General features: G+C 38.1%; 2 protein-coding genes across 2 annotated transcripts in view; one reads left to right on the forward strand and one right to left on the reverse strand.

The window, feature by feature from the left end:
• Positions 1-710: 710 nt before the first annotated feature.
• On the reverse strand, positions 711-7,095 carry LOC139741426 (structure-specific endonuclease subunit slx1-like). The gene is made up of 6 exons (XM_071652011.1): positions 6,886-7,095; positions 5,318-5,369; positions 4,697-4,942; positions 3,890-4,054; positions 2,788-2,985; positions 711-1,079 (listed from the first exon to the last, which is right to left on the reverse strand). The coding sequence occupies exons 1-6, from the start codon at positions 7,056-7,058 to the stop codon at positions 1,029-1,031; spliced, it is 885 nt and encodes a 294-aa protein (XP_071508112.1). The 5' UTR covers positions 7,059-7,095; the 3' UTR covers positions 711-1,028.
• A 205-nt stretch (positions 7,096-7,300) lies between these two features.
• The window catches only part of LOC139741404 (uncharacterized), a 39,164-nt gene continuing 27,734 nt past the window's right edge, over positions 7,301-18,730 (forward strand). The window contains exons 1-2 of the mRNA XM_071651990.1: positions 7,301-7,347; positions 16,790-16,892. Of these exons, the coding sequence (XP_071508091.1) occupies positions 7,325-7,347; positions 16,790-16,892 (126 nt within the window). The 5' untranslated portion in view covers positions 7,301-7,324. The remainder of the gene's footprint in view (positions 7,348-16,789; positions 16,893-18,730) is intronic.

Here is an 18,730-nt window from a genome sequence, read left to right on the forward strand (position 1 = left end):
AACACAAAAATATCGACTCTGATCCTGACGTGAATGTGACATGCATGGATACATTTTATTGTGATCAGTACTGTATTCCACAATCGCGAATTTAACCACGCGCCAAATTGTTGGGAAGTCCCGATTCGCACAAATTTAGACTCGCTAAATATATGGCATATACAGTACAATATTTTGACTTCCTCGTGTCTACATTTTTCAAAGTCTATAGAATATTTCAATTTCAACGAAGCATACTTCTGCAGTGTTTGTTTTAAATTGACCTACCAGTATTGCATTTGGATACCATATTTCCAGTTTGCTTTCCAATAACTGTATCTGAACCTCTAGGCCTATTTTCTCAAAGTGTAATTATCTGGTGGCCATCTTTGTAATTTCTCTGGTAGGCTTCTTGAAGGAAAGAAGGAGATATCCATGTACTGTATACCAATGAGAAGCTTGGATTATGGAGAATTCATTGTTACTGAAATAAGAAAATCAGTGCAGGGTACTAATACACAATTATTAACTGCACAAAACATATATTTGGCAGTGACTTTTTGTCTTTTGTAAATTTTGTAATTTAACCAATAGGTATTTATAAATTCATATGCCCAAAATGTAAGTGCTGTGGAGTGTATAAGGTCACATGCACAATCCTTTGTGGTATGTCATAATGTGTACAAGTTTCTTTGCTGTCTAACATTTGTATTTTCAGGGAAAGACAACCCTTCATCTTGCCTTTAGATAGGATGGGGAGGAATTTAAACAAAAACAGAGCTGTAACTACTACAGTGCCCTCTTGTGTTCCAATTCGGATATGATCGTAAGCCAGACAGATCCTCCACACGGTGAATGGTAGCTTGGGATTTTGCCATCCCTATCAGGCATCGCTTGCTAACTTTGTGTCCATTTTCAGTCTGATCCTAGCTGGATGGTTACGAAATTAAGACTTCAGTATGAACATCAGGCTGCATTCATCCGCTGACGGTGGGCTTCACTGTTTGAACCTTGGCTGGATTCCGGTAAAAATGCATTGCACTCGATGGTCAGTCTCTCAAGTCGTCTGCCCAGTGTCCAGCTTCATCTTCTTCAGATATCTAAGGGAATAATAATTGAAAGGACAATATGGTGCATACCTGTGCTCAGGATAGTAGTACATCAAATGCAAGCTGCCTGAAGAACTGTGCGAAGTGTCTTACAAAAATCTGGAGTGAATCACATGTGCCAGCAACCTAAATTGTTGGTAATACAGGCAACTCCTGTAATACCGAAGTTTTTGGGACCAGCAGTCTTCTTTTATTACATCCAAAATTTCCTTATAGCCAAAAAGATAAAGTATATAAAGATACACAGATGATAAATTTGGGGCCTAGGAAGAATTTCATCTTGCATTCTGTCTGATATTTTTTCGGACAAATTTGTTCTCAGTGAATCATATATGCAAGGATTTTGGTAGTTTACAACAGTTAGTCAGTAAATACATCTGACAAAAGGCTTGATGAAACAGCACCCTGAATTTTTACTTCATTGTAACCAGATTTAAGCTTGCTAGTCGTAACTGGGGTTCACTGTACAATGTACCTGACTCTTAAAGGGAAATTTACCCGAATCATGTGCATACAGAAGTACACATCAATCAAATTTGAGAACAGGACAATCCTTTCAAAAATCAGGAGTTCCAAAGTTTTGGTTAAATCAATCTACTGTCAATGTTTAATGAGAAGGCTACAGTCTGTGATGTCATGGCAGGGAAATGGTACAATCAAAATATAAAGAGAATTCCACAAAATTCCATTTGTCACTTAAAATGCACATTCCCTTGACTTGTGACTGACATATGTTAAGGGTAAAACAAGTATCATTCACCCATCTTCTGAAAGAGGTAAGTCTTAGGCTCTTTCGTTATCCTAGAAAAATCATTCCTGTATTGTGACATCACATATTTTTGTAATCGTCTTATTCAGCAATGACGCCACACGGCTTAAAACCAACACTTCAAAAAATTAATAACTTCTAAATGGATTGCCCAATTTTCCTTGCACCTGCTTCATTGATGTTTCCTAGTAATATTCTGCATTCACTGAACCCTCGTGTACTTGGGGTAAAATCCCCATTCAAACAATGAAAATAGTGCAAAACAATATCATGAATCTGCTGTAATATTTACACTTTCATGTCATGTGACTTTTGAAGTACATGTACTTTGATTTTCGACTTCATACATGCAGACTCAGAACCATACCAGAATTTTTTTTTTTTTTCTTGGGAGAAAGGAATATGTTCAATATTTGTGGGAACGTGGAAGTAAGGGAGTGCAGTGACAATTTTCTCAGAACTGAAATTCATCTATCTGGTGCTCACTTCAGGCAAAATACTTGTAAAATTTTCAATCAAAGAAGTGAGAAAATAAAATATATACAAAATATAAAAACTATGGTCAATGACAATATGTCGGTAATTTATACAATTTGCACTAAAAAGAATCATTAAGCAAAATAAAATCTTTAATTGTTGCATGAAAATCTATTATTTGAGTCTATAGACAAAGGGAATTTGTAAATTTTTAATTGAAAATCTCAGATGAGTCTAAAGAACAAAGAGGGTTTGAAATCTTTATTACAAAAATCTAATATGGAAGTCTACAGAACAGCCATGTAATGTGGCATGGAGGCATAAAGGAAGCAGCTGACAAATATTTACCAGTAATTACTGGTAAGTAAGCTGCCCCCCCCCCCCAAAAAAAAAAAGAAAAAAAAAAGAAAGGATTGTCACCTTTAATCAATGTGGTTCTACCACAGGCATTACCTGAGAGAGCTGTGCAAAACAGCCCTGTTTCTTGCGGATGAGATTGCCCCACAGAACATCTTCTTTGCATTTTGGACAGGCGCCCTCTACTGGCAGAAGCTGGTCTGGTGTTCTTCTCAGGAAGCGCTGTGAGAGGCATAACGTGTGATATTCTGCTTGGCATTGTGGGTAGAGGCATGTCAGTGTGGAATCATCTGCCTGCAAGAGATAAAGATATTACATAAGGCTTGTGAATGGCAAACAGCTACATACAATTCAAAGCTTGTTCATTGAGTGAAGATTATTGATATCAGCATTACAATCTTGTCCCTGTGATTTTTGCAGTCCAGCACATACTGGTTTTAGGATGATTTCTACTCCTGGAAAGGACCTACCTTGTGCTATTTAAATGCTTCAGTCTGTCATTTTCTATCTTTGGAAGATTATGACCTATTACAATTCTTTGCACTACAGGACCAAGTATCCCGCGATCACATTAAAGAACATTGTGCAGTGAGAGGTCACAAGTAGCACCAGACTGACAAAAAAGTCTAACTATGCTTTCAGAAATCCAGATAAACTTTAACATATCAAAGTGTCAGACACTTTACATGAAAGAAATAAATCCTATCTATGTCATCAATATTTATCCTTTCTTTTCGAAACTTATCAAGCCAGAAAAAATAAAATCTGCTGCTGCTCCCAAAGAATATTCATAAGACTGTCATACATTTAATGCAACTCCTAAGAAATCTGTCATTTCACAATATATTACTGAAATCAAATATATTATAGAAAATACACATGTTCATGTGCATAAAAAGGGAGCGTGCTGTTTGCTGTTTCCCTATATAATTTGATCATCAGTTCTGAATATATATCTCGGCATGACTCCAACACTCTTCTTTTTCTAATCTCATGAGAGATGAGAAAAATGTCTAATACAAAATACCACGACTATAAAACATAAGTACTGCCACCAATGATTGGCGTATTACACTCACTGTATACATTGCAGAGAACAACCTAAAATGTCCACAAGATCAAATGTACAAAGGATATCCAGTTTTCATGTGTATGCACTTGTAAAGTCATCAGAAGCTGGTTTACACAAATATCTCACCGTGAACCTCGTGGCACAGATGAAGCATCGTTTGCCGGCTGTCTGGCTTGCTGGGATTGCTATGGGTTCATCATCAGACATCTCTGTTGTGCTCTCACTGGTCTCTGCCTCCATCTTCCCTTTCTTCCTCTTCTTCTTCCTCTTAGGGTTCCCAAAGTCACCAACCTTTATTTAGTATGAACAGAAAACAGAAAAAAAAAATGTCAAGTGCATGCCATCTAAATGTCTTTTGATTAATGTATGACAGGAAAAGTATAGTTGAATTAAGCTTCAATGATCCTGCACCTTTGTACATGTGAAAACATGCAGGAAACATAGCAATCAAAATGGCATTGTATTTACTAATATAGTTATGGCTGCTCTACCATGAGACCAAATTTCAAAGCAACAAAATCACATGCCTCAAAAAAATCCACATAAAGGTTTTTATTTTTTTCAATGAACTGAGAGGCACTAAAGCACCATATGCAAAGAGGTTTACATAAAACAGTAAGTTTTTAAAAGTTTTTTTTAATATGATATTCTATCAAACATGAGCATCAATTTGAGATGCCTATAGTAATGCTGAACTGAGCATTGTCTTAGCAATTTGTTACTGCACATATGCACAAGTATGATACAATGAAAATGTAATTACACATGCCAAAGCAATCTTTCAATTAACTAATTTGCGTTTCTAATGGGAGATATTCCATGCACATTTCACAGCCATTGATGTCTGTCACAGAAGAAAGAAAGGGTATTGAAAGTCCACAAGTTGCAAACCTACAAAGACAGTTAAATTTGCATTAAGAGACAATGACTGACCTTTGTGCTGGTCACCTGACCATAGGAGATCGGCATGTGCTCAGGAGGCCGGAGACTAACATCAAAGTCCTGCTGGTATTCCTGCAGGAGCCACTGAATGGTGAGGGGCAGGCGACACCACGGACCTGTCCGCAGCATGTTGGAGACAACGCGGAACCGGTACTGGAAGCTGTTCTCTCTGCTCTTCTTGGCAGGCACATGTCTCAAGCGCCGGGATTTCTTGGGATGTTGCCACGCCCACTCAAACTAAACAAGAAAGATTTAGGCACTATTATTGTCTTGGACATGCTGTTTGAAATTGTGCACAATAGTTTGACTACATTTTCCCTTGAAAAGTGCATTTACAATAACAATTATGGCAACATAATATGATAAAAATGTGCCATAATCACAGCAATAATAATGAAAATATTATTACAATTATCATAAATTATCTTCATTATTATTATCATTTTCATTGTTACTATTATTATTATTATTATTATGACTATTATTATTATTATTATTATTATTATTATTATTATTATTATTGTTATTATTATTATATCATTATTACTATTGTGACACATGGACTTGTGGGCCTTTTAAATCAGGCTTAAGTATTGTAATCTAAATTCTTACCCTCAGAGCTGATATTTCATTTGGAAAGCCATATATGATCAGCACCATATCCCTGCAATGGAGAAAAATAATCAGCAGATCATCAACATAAAATGAAACAAATTGAGAAATAAAGAGTTGAACACAGCAAAATCAAAATAATGTGTGCAAATTCCAGATTAAGAATTTTTGTAATATTGTCTGCAAGTTTTTGAAAAACAAACCAAGTAAGAATGATATCACTTCAGCTGAATTATGAAGTCACTATCCATATACAATTGGTGAGAATCACACTAATGTCTATAAAACTCATATTGTTATGGATGCAGGAAACTGTTATTGAATTTTACATATTCATACAAGGCAAATTGTAATAAGACAGAATCTGGTGTTGAGCTACTTGGTTGTCAGTCGAGAACTAGATCAATTGTAGATCTCAATCACATAAATTATTGTCCTTGTTTAGAACACAGAACACAACCGAAATCATGTAATTTATGATGCAATCATTGATTGACTCCAGGGATGCCAAATTCAAAAAAATTTTATGAGTGAGATTTTCATGACTTGGCATCTCGGCATGCGAGGGTGTGGGAGGGGTTTTTCAATTTTTAGCTCTTAATGGTATGATCAGGTGCATACTTATGACTATTTTTTTTTTATACTTATTTTGAAAGACAAAAGGGAAATATACCTTCAATTGCAACTATCACTTTAATCTTTTGAGCTCATTATTATAGGCCCAAGTTGCAGACTTCGCCCAAAGGTGAGAAAAATGGGTGTCGTGCATGAGATCGTGAGATGGCCCCTAAATGCTTGAGTCTCTGTGACTCCTTTGAGTCTCCTTTGCGGAGGTCTGATTAAAGGGAATATAACATTTGATTAGGATATGGAACAGTATAAATTACCGGTACCCCGCACAGCAGTCCATGCGGAGCTCATTCAGGCACTCAGAACCAGAGGTTTACATCAAGCTTAAACAGAACAATCCATCTGTCTGTTTTGTCTAAGGAGTTTTAAAACTTCTTTTGTTTTTTTTACTTCAAATTTAATGGTCTAGGAGGAGATTCCATGAAGCCAGACATAGACTAGTCTCTGCAGAATATAAATTTATATCCCCAACAACAGAATATAAAGACTGTCACTGATCTTTCGATCCACATACATAAGCTTAACCAGCTGCAATTGTAAGGATGCAACCCCTCCTTTGACTCTTCGATCAATTTATTGCTTTAGTAAATCTAAATTACTTCCATCCCACTACCATGAACACGGCCTGCACGGGTCGGTGTAGGCCTACCGGTGTATTGTTAAATTTACTAACGTTAAGTTTTTAGACCTAACGCTAGAGTCTAGACTATATTCAGTTCATTGTTTGATTACTATCTACTAGATTCTCTACATACTAGTAGTTGCCATACCACCGATTGCGGTGATGAAGATATTTCTCTGTCAAGTATCATGAATGAAGAAATGGACCTGATCAATCTACTATTTCGTTTTGGTTTATAGATTAGACTTTAGAGACTTCAGACATAGAAACCTACCACTACCACGTACCACAACACATGGGACTATGCATGACTTACCAGGGCCCCTTTCCACTGGTCCTCCGTGCACCTCCAAATTTGCAGCCTTGGTTATGCTGATTAATTCTTCTCTTAGGATCCACTGTATATCCTATATAAGTCCAACCTTTGTAGCGTATGTTTTTACTTACTAAAAGGTAACATCCGTGAAAATTCTCGACTTCCTTCACCATTTTCGTTTGCAAATTTTGAAAGGACGTTCGGTAGGGTTTCACTGTCATGTGACTTGTCACCTGACCACCCGCACTCGATCGCAACGATCAATCAGAATATTGTGATTAACATTTCTCATCATCTGTGGACGCAGTGGGTGCCGAAGGATGTGGCTGTCGACACGTACCGGATTAACGCAGAGAAAGAAGATAAATATCGCTCTAAATCCTGCACGATTTGGCATGATGTAACCTATCGAAGTATAGAGGGAATCGCGTATATAGATATGGCTGCGGAGTACACGAAAAGGTGAGATTCAAAAGCTAAACTAAGCTAAGTAACCTTTCCTTTCGTAAACGTTCGTTCAATTTTCCTTCGCTAGATCTGAAATCCACGGCCCAAGGGGATCTACACCATACAAGGAGTGAGAGAACCGCAACACAGTTGCAACGAAACCAGACGGTCATTGCACTATGAAGATTTCACTCTGTACTATGTAGCACTCGACTCTTGACTGGTCTCTTTGTGATGATAATACGATCGTCGCTGCACGTCTGGGCCGTCGCATATTGTGGCACTTTTTCCAAAACATAATCAAATGTCAGATTTCTTTATCAGTCCTTACTCTGTGTGATAGTGAGTATGATGCTGAAGGAAAGATGCATGGTGGTCAGAGCTAGGAATCTAGGATGATGTCTCTCAATCGTATACCTTGTGCATTTGTGATTGAGATCCAGGAGACTGGACGGAGCCCACTTCATTAAAAGATCACGCAGGTCTACAGTTATTGTAAAATGTATTAGGATGACAGTTGCCTTGGCAACAGTTTAAGTGCTCACATCTCATTGATTGGTTTCATTTGTTGAATTTAATAGCCCGACTATGACCAGACGCTGTGCGCCAGGCAGCGACACTTCTGTACAGCGACAGGGCCAGGCTGTGTGCATAGTTATTGTTGATTGTGCCGAAGTATTACAATCAATTAGATCTATTCAATTTTTGCAAATTATTTTAAAAAGTAAATTTGCAAATTTTGGAATGGTATTTTGAAATGGGCTGAGAGAGTCGGGTACATACATGTAAATACAGTTGTGTAATCGCATGCTGTTACAACTCTCGTCAATCATGCCGCTCACTCTTACCTTTTTCTTGTGTTATTCTATTGATTGTGTGTAATATTCATTCATTCATTCATATGTTGTGTTTGCTACCCTTGTCCTATTGATATTTACAACATTTTACATATCATCACAAACTCCTCTCAAATTCTGTATGTAATATTGCGATTTCAGCACCAGGAATGCCACGGGCATAATGATTAAAAATTTAAAATAAAATTGAAAAGATCTTAGAAGGCCAGGGATCTCGCCAGCGTATATCACCCTTGTCGGCCCCGACAAGCGTGCGGTTTGAAGAAGCAATTGCCGACAAGGGTAAAACTTGCCGACAAGGGTAACTTGCTTGACGAGCTAAGTTCGGACCAATTTCTCGCCTTTTTCAGTCTTTATTATCTGGCAAGAAAAGAAGCTAGATGTTGAAAGCAGCAGCAGTTTACATACTTATACAAGCGCAAAAATTTACCCACGCAGTCACCGCACCGATCACAACAACGCGGCTCAACAGAGTAGCGACGTACTAGCTGATACCAGGGAGGTCTCACCAGCTCCCTGCTGATACACACCACATCGCACACTTGCTCACTCACATGCGCTCTGATTTGGGATCCACACACACATGCACAAGCACCCAGCCGGCCACTAACAGCCGCCTGCGTGTACAACGGTACAGTGTATTGTGAGAGGGAGAGAGAGGACGGAAAGAGAGGGTCGGAGGCCGAAGGAGGCTGAGGAAGGCTGACACGTGCTCGCTTGTTGTCACGCTTGTTGTCGGGTTACGCAAAAACAAACGATATGAAATGCATGCCCCCCTCCGCCAAAGGTTGTATTTTTTTTTTGTTTTTTTTTTTTTGGCTGCTTTGGTTTGTTTGTTAGTTTGTCTGTCTGTCTGTCTCTCTATTCGCAAAATAAGTCAAAATTTGGGAACAGATTAGGATGAAATTTTCAGGAACAGTTGGTTGGTAAAATGGCGCAAGGAACAGATGATTAAATTTTGATAGTGAGCAGGATTTATAATACCACCGAGTGACCGCCAGGATCCAGGATCTTTAGACTTTGTTTCGTATATTTGAAAGGATTGGTATCAATTCTTTAGGAAGCTGGCCATCGGCAATGACGCAAAATTAGATGCGTTCAAAGCATTGCCGCAGAGAGAAAATTAACTCCATTTTTCGTTAAAAAAAGAAAAGAAAAAAGAACGTGCGATGGAGTAAGCAAATGCAAATTGTTATTTAGGCTTTGGTAGTTTCAGTGGGTTATTCTTTTTTAATCTAAAAAGCCATGCGTTCCATTTTAGCCTTTTCAATTTCTATGGATTTGTAAACGTCATTCGTGAATATTCCATTTTCCTTCTCCGGGCCGAAATTTATAGTAATTCTGTCATGATGGTCTTTCAAGTTCAACGTATACGTAATGCTCCACGTGCTTCTGGCTTGGTTTGTTAAAAGGTGGGTTAGGGGGCCTTCATGGGCAGAAAATAAATGATGATCATTCATCAATGTTCCCAGTTGGTTTACATGCTATGTACACGCTGTTTACGACCACTGAAGCAAGGTGGCAGTACGCGCGACATTCTTTATCTGACACCTGGCTTTCGTGGAAATTTCGTGGAAATTTCCACAAGCCATGATATCAAGTTTCCCCACTGCTTGAGGTCGTGCTTTTTTTTATTCTTCATTACGAACATCAATTTGTTCAACTTGAAAAGTGTAGATAATTTGCTTTGAGGACGTGTTTCTTTTTTTTTTTTTTTTCATTGCAGCATCGGTAACATTTTGTTTTGTTCATCGTCCCTGCATGGCAGGGGTTCATGGGAGGAGAACGATAGGAATGACTGGGGAGAAAACAAACTGAAAGAAGGAAGCATCTTTTGAGCGAGCTGTCTTTGTTTTTCTCTACACCAGCATCAGTTATCGCCACCAAGATTCATTTTTTTTTCGTTACTCCGACAGATTAATGATAAAATGATGCTAGATTCTTTATTCTGAAGGTTCGTTAATCCAAAAAATGATTAAGAAAAAATGTCCGTTCATTTCACAACGAAATCAGTTTTGTTATTTCGAACGTTTCTGTCAGTGAAATTTCGGAATAAAACGACGCACAAAACAGCGTGTTTTCGTACTCTATAAGGGTCTGTTATTCCGACAGAAGTAGTAATGATGAAATAATAATAATTCTTTATTCTGAAGGTTCGTTAACCGACAATTGAATAAAGAAAAATGTCCGTAAATTTCAAAACGAAATCAGTGCGTCATTTTGAACGTTTTGCCAGTGAAATTTGGAATAAAACTGCCAAAAAAATAGTTGCACTTTTTTTACTCTTAGGGTTCGTTACTCCGACAGATTAATAAAAAAATAATGCTATATTCCTTATTCTGAAGGTTCGTTAATCCAAAAATGATTTTAAAAATGTCCGTTCATTTCACAACGAAATCAGTTTTGTTATTTCGAACGTTTCCGTCAGTGAAATTTCAAAATAAAACGACGGCCCCAAAACGGTTACAGTGTTTCTTTTACTCTGAAGGTTCGTTACTGCGAAAGAATAACGATATAATACTTTAGATTCTTAATTCTGAACGATCGTTAATCGAAAAACGATAAAGAAGAAATGAAAACGGTTACAGTTTTCTTTCCCTCAGGGTTCGTTACTCCGAAAGAATAATGGCAAAATAATACTCTACATTCTTAATTCTGAATGATCGTTAATAGAAAAATTATAAAGGAGAAAATATTCGTTTATATCCAAACGAAATCAGTTTTGTTATTTCGAATGTTCTGCCAGTATAATTTCGGAATACAACAACGGCCCCAAAAGGGTGTTTTCTTATTCTGAAGGTTTGTTATTCTGAAGCAATAACGATGATAGATGATAGATTCCTTTCTGAAGGTTCGTTGATCGGAAAATAATAAAGAAAAAATGCTTGTTAATCTTCGAACGAAATCAGTTTTATTTTGAACATTCATCTGTAGTACCGACCTTTGGTGTTGTTGTTTTCGATTACAAACCTTCGAAGTACTCAGTAATGAATCGTTTCATTTTATGATTAAACAAACCTTCGGAATAATGACCATCATTACATTTTTGTATGATATTTCTTTGATGTCACGGCCAAACTACCGCAGTATACCCAGAAAGGAAAGTGCAACGATGTCCGGAAAGTTCTCGATCGCTTCTCGCGCATCTGCATGCAATAGGCCTACCACGTGGTCGAGCAGACGGCGAGAAAGCAACACGGCGCGCGTTGTTGCGATGCAGAGGCGGCTAATTATTGCAACAGTGAAACAGGAAAGGCCTGAAAGAAATCGGAACCTCCACCATCGGCACCTACTTCTCTTTCATTTATTATTTAGGAACTGCCGCTAACAAAAGGTATGGAGTTTCTGCATTGTTTCTGTGAGAATATGCCCCTCACAACATTCATTACATCTCCGTGAAAATGTCGCATTTAGTGGCATTTTAGCGGCGATTTATCCGTGTTGTATTGAGCATTAGCGAAGGCTTCCGCGCTTCGCACCCCCGTACACACCCCCAGAACAGCGCGCATAAATGCCAACAAGCGTGAAGATATTCCTGGCGAGAACCCTGAAGGCATATGACTGGCACTGCCTGTGATTGTGGATATTCAGTAGACTGATCTATTCACATGTATCTCTGATTTATGTGAAGAAAAGCATAGTTGATAATTTATGAATGGCCAGAAATGAGCATTACCAGCCCTGACCAGCAAATCCTTTTATGATATTACAATTTAATGAAGGATTCCAAACAATGCAACTGATTTTCAGACTTTTACTAAATATTGGTTATAGTGGGTACTGAGTTTCAGAAGTTATAGGGATTGTGATGAAAAATGGGAATGTTTTTAAAATTTATGACAAATCGCAACGAACAAGGATGATGATATTGCAGCCTCACCATAAAAAAGCATGAGTGAGGCCTCCAGGAAGCAGAACAAAAGAAGAAAGTATGCCTAAATTCTACACCTGTAGGTGAACTTTTTTTTTTTTTAAAGCAAGCAGTATTGTAATAGAAATTACACTTTCACATTTCTGATTACATGTGATGTGAAATTATAAAAATTGTCTGGATTTCCCCTTTGAAGAGTGGGAATCCTATGATGCATGATGGCCTAATGGCTACTGTTTATGAATTGTCAGTTCTACAATTTGCAGTTATTGCAAGAGATCTCTTCAGCTGTTCATAATACAGTCTCTTTACCCTGTATGTTGTGTGGCATTTTACTGTGCAGCTATGTGCAGAATGCAGAACAAGGGATATAAAGAAAGAGTGTTGCAAGGTTACATTTATTGTGTCATGGTTGTTGTTTTTCATGGGTATCAATAATTAAGGAAGAGACTCTGCTCAGCGTTTGCCTGCATTATAGTGGTATGTAAACTCATTCCACTGAGAGCTACATTGTAATACCATAACAAGGACATTGCACTTAAGGAGCGGCTTTAGGTTTTCCGTTTGTGGTTACAGCCACTTGATATGTTTTTCACACACTCTTCCAGATTTTACTTTTTCATCATGTGTGTTTATTTAAGTCGTTGTTCATGGCACTGAATCATGTCTTTTTCCTTCTTGAGTTTATGCCACACCATGACCAAGTTGTTTTGTTTGTTTTTCCATGTAGATAAAATCAGAAAATTTTTAATTTAAGTTGTACATAAAAGGAGATTTAACTCTTAACGTGCCATGGTCGCCAAACGGCGACCTTAGTCCTGACGTGCCATGGTCGCCAATCGGCGACTAAGAAGAGCAAGAAAAGCATTGATCATTTAAGTTCTTGTGGTACCGTAATGTGTTACACCAAGAAACTGCCAATGATATGTACTGGTAGCTGATTAGCATAGCCATCGTTTTCACTAAAAATATGAGCATGCGTACATGGGAAATTTTTGAGTAAATACATGATTTTTCAGCTAGATGTATTTTTTTCGCGTCGGGAAAACCCGCAGCGAGCGCACCCTCTGTGCGATGTGTATGGATCAAAAGTCTCATTGGTAAACCACGCGTGTGTATGCTATTGAGTCTGCGTGTATTGTCTATGCGAGTCCACAAGCATTGTTCCGCTTGGACGCTGTCCTGCGGGAAGCTGCTTTGATTTTGTCCCTCAAAGAGGGTCAGCTTTCGTTGTGTGTCAAGTTTTTCATCCTTTTGTTTTGGTGAACGTCACTAATTGTCCCCACGCTATAGCATAGGAATTGCATGCGGACAAAGGCCTGCCGATTTCAATAGAGTACCCCCCACCCCCCCCCCCCCCCCCCCCACCCGCCTGCGGTCCGCTTAGACAAAATGAGGATTAGTAGGTTCTTCCATCTCAAATTGACAAAAGATACTCTGGAAGGGCCCGGGACAATTACTTAAGTTTCAAACACAGGATCTGGGACTAAAGGACTCAGATTTGGGAATGAATTACTGAGGCAGAAAGAGAAATTGCTAAGACAAAGTAAACTGCTAGTATCTTTGGAATCATTCAATTCTAGAAGGCAATTTTCTTATCATTTGAAAGAGGAGATCTTGCTCTGAAACTTCCTCACAGAGTCAAGGGAGCGTTCTATTGAAGAAAAAACATGACTGACTCTATTTTTTCCATACTACACAAAAATTTCTGATATTTTTTTGATGTATCAAGTATTTCTGCAATATTTCAGGTTCAGATAGATATTATGGCAAACTGACTACATGACACGAAAGAACAAACATTTTTTAATATGATGTTGTGTAGACCTCAACTCAAAACAGTCAATAGTTTCAGAGATATGGCGGTTTTAAATTTCGTTGTCAGTCCCGTTTCGAAACGTTCTGGCATTAGGTGAAAACCTCTGGCACGTTAGGGGTTTTGGGCCTGGCACATTAAGAGTTAAGGGGGCACTACACCAAAATTTGAACATTTTTTCAATTTTCTGTTTTTACTTTTAAGCGACAGTTTGGATTCTTACCTTCAATATTCAGTAGCTTCCACACACAAAAAGAAAATGCAGTAAAAGTGGTTAAAATTCCTTTTTTCTCATACCCTTTTGAAGGCACATTTTTGCAATGGAGGAGCGTATTTTCAAAACTCTATAGGTGGGACTACAGTGTGATAAACACTGAACATAGTCATTATACTGTGTTTTTGTGGGTTCAAATCATAATTCTTGACAAAATATGTTTGTGAAAGTGCATAAAGTGAATTATACATATATTTTGAAGGGAAATTTATGTCTATATTCTGCTAGAAATGACATTTGCCTGTACTTTGAGGTCAAATGTGTGTTGAAAGTATGGTGTACTTGTATATGCAACTTTTTCATGTATTTTATTGTTTGAAAATGACATCTTCATTTTCAATGGCCGTTTTCTCAAAATGTATTTTTATACCTTTGTCTACAAATTTTGCTATAACTTGAGAATGCCTCAATATTTTCTTCCCAAATTTGATACACTTAAATGCAGAAGGACGTGCTTAATAATCTAATTGAGCATTTTGAAATTATGGGCTTTAGTTTTTAAGTCATTGACAGCTGAATTCTGATTTGTTAATACCACTTGCCATGGCAACGGGAAAAAACATTTTTCAAAATTGGTATATTAAAATGTTTGGGTTTTTGAGTTGCATCAATCGACCAAATATGAACAAAAAATACCAAAGTTTACAGCAGTAGTAGGCATTTTTGTGGTAACTAATCACCTGTAGACATCTGGTTACCATGGTAACCATGTACAATATTATACGTTACAATGTATGCCATTGTATTGCTGACTTCTCTAGCAACATGTACATGGTTTTATGGGGTTTTGATAAATTCTTCATGACATAAATGCAAAAAATGTGATTTTTTGTCTTTTTTTTTTTTTTTTTTTGGGGGGGGGGGGTGTATAATGCCCTCTTAAATAAGTAATGGAACTTGAGTACCGTATGTATTACTGTAGTATATTCATGCAATGTTGTATTGAACCAGTGCTACAGTATATGTCACAAATATCTTACAAATTGTACAAGTTGCTTATTATTTTTATTAATGCCCTAAACTCTAAGTGTAACCTTGTTATAAAAATATACTTTTGGGATCAGTATTAAAACAAATTCAGTTGTACCCCCCCCCCCCCCCCCCCGAAATCATCTCTTACTTATTAAATACAGGTGACACTATTAAAGGATAATTTGAGGCAAGAGACTCACATTATTCTTTGAAATATATGCCAAAAAGGAGTATCGAATTCATGAAGATTTGTGCACATGCACAGTACATGTGTAAGTCAGTGGGTGGCACTGGTCATGTGAGGTGATGACATCATTACTTCCTGTGTCGCAGTGATGGGTCCTGTACCACTTTCTTGCTATAAAACATGTGAAATTGAAAATCACATGACTTCCTCTCTTTTCATTGAAGGTCGATGAAACTTCTGACATTCTACTTGTGTGATGCTTTCATATTTACAGTGTACATGTACGTCAACCTGTTTATGGAGCTCTGTTAAAAAAAGTGTCTTACTGCCACACTAGTATTGGTCAGAATGGATACATTTAGCGGGATGTCAACTTCAAAAGAAATTGTGAATGGTAACAAGAGTCAAAGTCATTCATAGCAGTTAGGCGACTACCATTACTGTTCAGTGTAAGCTGTGTGACTGACTTGGTACAACAGCTGACATGATTTTACTTCAATCTATCATCACAAAAACATGTCATAATCAGGACCATGCAAGAAAATTCTGTGAAACTTATGTTTTATTGTGTATGATCACTGATACTTAGTTAAATTTGTCTGATAAACTCTTGGATGAGAATGGGATTGGATGGGAGACTGCCAATTCTACTGTGTGATGCTTTGAACCACAAAACAAAACAAAACATAACTGTCTGCAAATGTATCTATGTCATGTCCATTATGCTCGAATTGACCAGTTATGATTAATGAGTTGCACACTACATTAGTTCCACTCTCAGTGTAAGCTAGCTAACTCTTAGTTTGGACACTTATGAATGCATTCAAGCACTCACTTGTCATATTAGGTTATTGAGCATTGAAAGGAAGGCTTTTAGAGAGATTATGCTCGCTCCAGTCTGTAAATCACTGAGTAGTGATGACATTGTGCTGTGCTTACTCTAATTATATTCTGAAGAACATACAACTATACATTTATTGCCACTTGTCTACAAGGCCTCTGCGTAACAGATTAATTTTCTATTCACAGGTACACTGTACAAAGTGTATACATGTGTGTAAACTTTGTGCACATCTTACTCATTGGCATGGAAAAGGTTAATGACTATGTACTGAGTTCCTTTAATGATGTAAAACGGTGCTCAACTTCTATGTAAAAGGTGACTTGAGGATTCCAAAGAAATTTAAAGACTCTATGCTACTGCCAAACAGGAAAGTATGGACATTAAATGACAAAAACCTGTTCCAAAAGTCCTTTAATAATTGGCATTACATTTTGTTTCGATGCTTTAGAGAGTGCATTAATGAAAATGTTTTGTCTTCCTGAGGCCTCGTTCTGTAATGTAGGTAAGTACTTCCTTCAGTCAGACTCTGGTTCACAGATTTATCAATGAAGTGCTTTTGTACCGGTACCTTGAAAATGGCTCCGGCAGTGAAAGACGCATTGATGTAGACATCACCCAATTCATTCCTTTCTGCAGGTTTGTTGCTCTGGGGCAGATGTTTTTTGTCTATGACCACTCAGTAGTGGTCAAGGAAGAGGATGACCCGAAGGATGCCATTGCCTATTTCTACCCACCCAGAGTGAGTAAAGACAGTTCATATTAATATATGCAAATTTATGCAAGATCTCACTATTTCGTCCTCTTGACCTTCAAAAGCGTCAATTTGTGCTGGAGAGTTTTTTTAAATGGTCCCATGGGACTCCTTAACCCTGCCACACCACACTATCTACAGTAATGTACTTTCACCACCGTAGTAGCGAGGTGTGGCCTTCAAGGTAAATTCAAGGTAAGTTATTTGGAAGTCACACTGGAAATGTGATTATGTTATGCTCTTGTTTGTATCTAAAATTGCAAGATCTCCAACTCCTTGTTCTTTATGTTGATCAGTATTACTGCTAACAATACATTACAAAGCAGTTGTGACTGTCAGATATACATGTGTATAGAATTAATAGAAACAAATTATGCTATTGAGGGAATCATGATTTTTGTTTCATCATCAGTTTCATTTTTTTCCTTCTCTTTTTTTTTTCTTACATTCAATGAGAAAAGTTTACCGAAACCTTGGTTACCGCTAAATGTAAACATAAGTGTAAACATGAAACGTGACATTCTTTTAGCCCCCCCCCCCCCCCCCCCCCCCCCCCGTTCAGATGCAAGCCAGTTTATACCAAAACTTGATAAAGGAACGACGTATAAAGAATCATCGTGTAGCCAACAGACCGTTCAGATGCTAATTTTATTTTTAATTTTAAATTTTATGGTCATGAGTGACAGCTGTGGGGTCACCTTTCGTGCGCGCTCCCATTAAGCCCCGCCCAGTTATACCGTTCTATGGTCACCATACATTCAGACACACAATGGACATGATGGAATGCTGATTTGTTATCAAGTTTTAGTTCAAAACAATGCTCTGACCATCTTTTCATTATACGTCATTCCGTTATACGCCATTTCGCTAGTCAGCATTCAGACGTATAAATTCATTGTACATAGCTATACCGTTTTAGTATGTGTCTGAACACCCTATTGGTTTCCTGTATTGAAGTCCTATTGACAGGTTGACAGTATACAAGATAACAACCAGTAACTTATTGCTATGCACTTTGAGCGTGTTTCTACTGAGAGCACCTCACATCCTGGCATCGCCACGAATTTTGTCCAATGCAGCACCTCGTATTTTATGACCACTCGAGCTGTTTCTACTGAGCGATAAAATACGTGGTGATGCAAAGGTGACGTGCAAATGCGGCGATTCCGGAAGTCAGGTACTTTTAAGTCACAGATTGGGTCACGCGCGCACTGACTGGCTATTTTTTGATAAGCCATTTCTCTTCGTCTCCCTATGCAATATACAATATAAAATGAAATAACGCGGTGTAAAATCAAAGTAAGTGATGAGGGCTTAGTAATGCAATAAGTTAGGCTGTTAATCACGCGAACAATAGACGATGAATGCCACAGTTCACATGTAACGTAACGTATAGGGCCTATAACACGTACACAAGCGAGTTGGTACAAACAAAGCATGATGCGAACGCGGTCGCTGTGTGTACACGTACACACGTATTTTGTACACATGTGTCGAAGGAGTGTGTGCGATGAACCGATTGAAAAGCGCGGGCAGAAATTCTAGACGTCCGATACACCACAAATTTCGCTACCCGGTGTGTTTCTAGTGAGAATCGTCCTTCGCGTCACCACGCATCGACCACCTCAATAGGTGGACGACGGAGCACCTCGCATCACCCGGCATCGGCCACTACCCGATCTGTTTCTACTGAGGAAAAATTCGTGGTGTCACCACACATCGGCCGGTATCAGCCGGCATCGGCCAGTATCACCACACATCGGCTGGCATCACCTCGAATTTTTGTCGCTCAGTAGAAACACGCTCTTTGTTGCTCTTAGATAAAA

This window comes from Diadema antillarum, unplaced genomic scaffold (assembly GCF_040938485.1).
Source record: "Diadema antillarum isolate AM-2024a unplaced genomic scaffold, OU_Dant_1.0 seq00000927_RagTag, whole genome shotgun sequence".
Lineage (NCBI taxonomy): Eukaryota > Metazoa > Echinodermata > Echinoidea > Diadematoida > Diadematidae > Diadema > Diadema antillarum.

Bases quoted from the DNA above. Each gene is read 5' to 3' on its own strand.
- LOC139741426 (XM_071652011.1), bottom strand. From the start codon at position 7,058: ATGGTGAAGGAAGTCGAGAATTTTCACGGATGTTACCTTTTAGTAAGT. The intron at 5,370-6,885 runs GTAAGTCATGCA...TCTCCATTGCAG, and splicing joins ACCAGTGGAAAGGGGCCCTG to GGATATGGTGCTGATCATAT. The intron at 2,986-3,889 runs GTGAGATATTTG...TATCTCTTGCAG, and splicing joins TCTGTGCCACGAGGTTCACG to GCAGATGATTCCACACTGAC.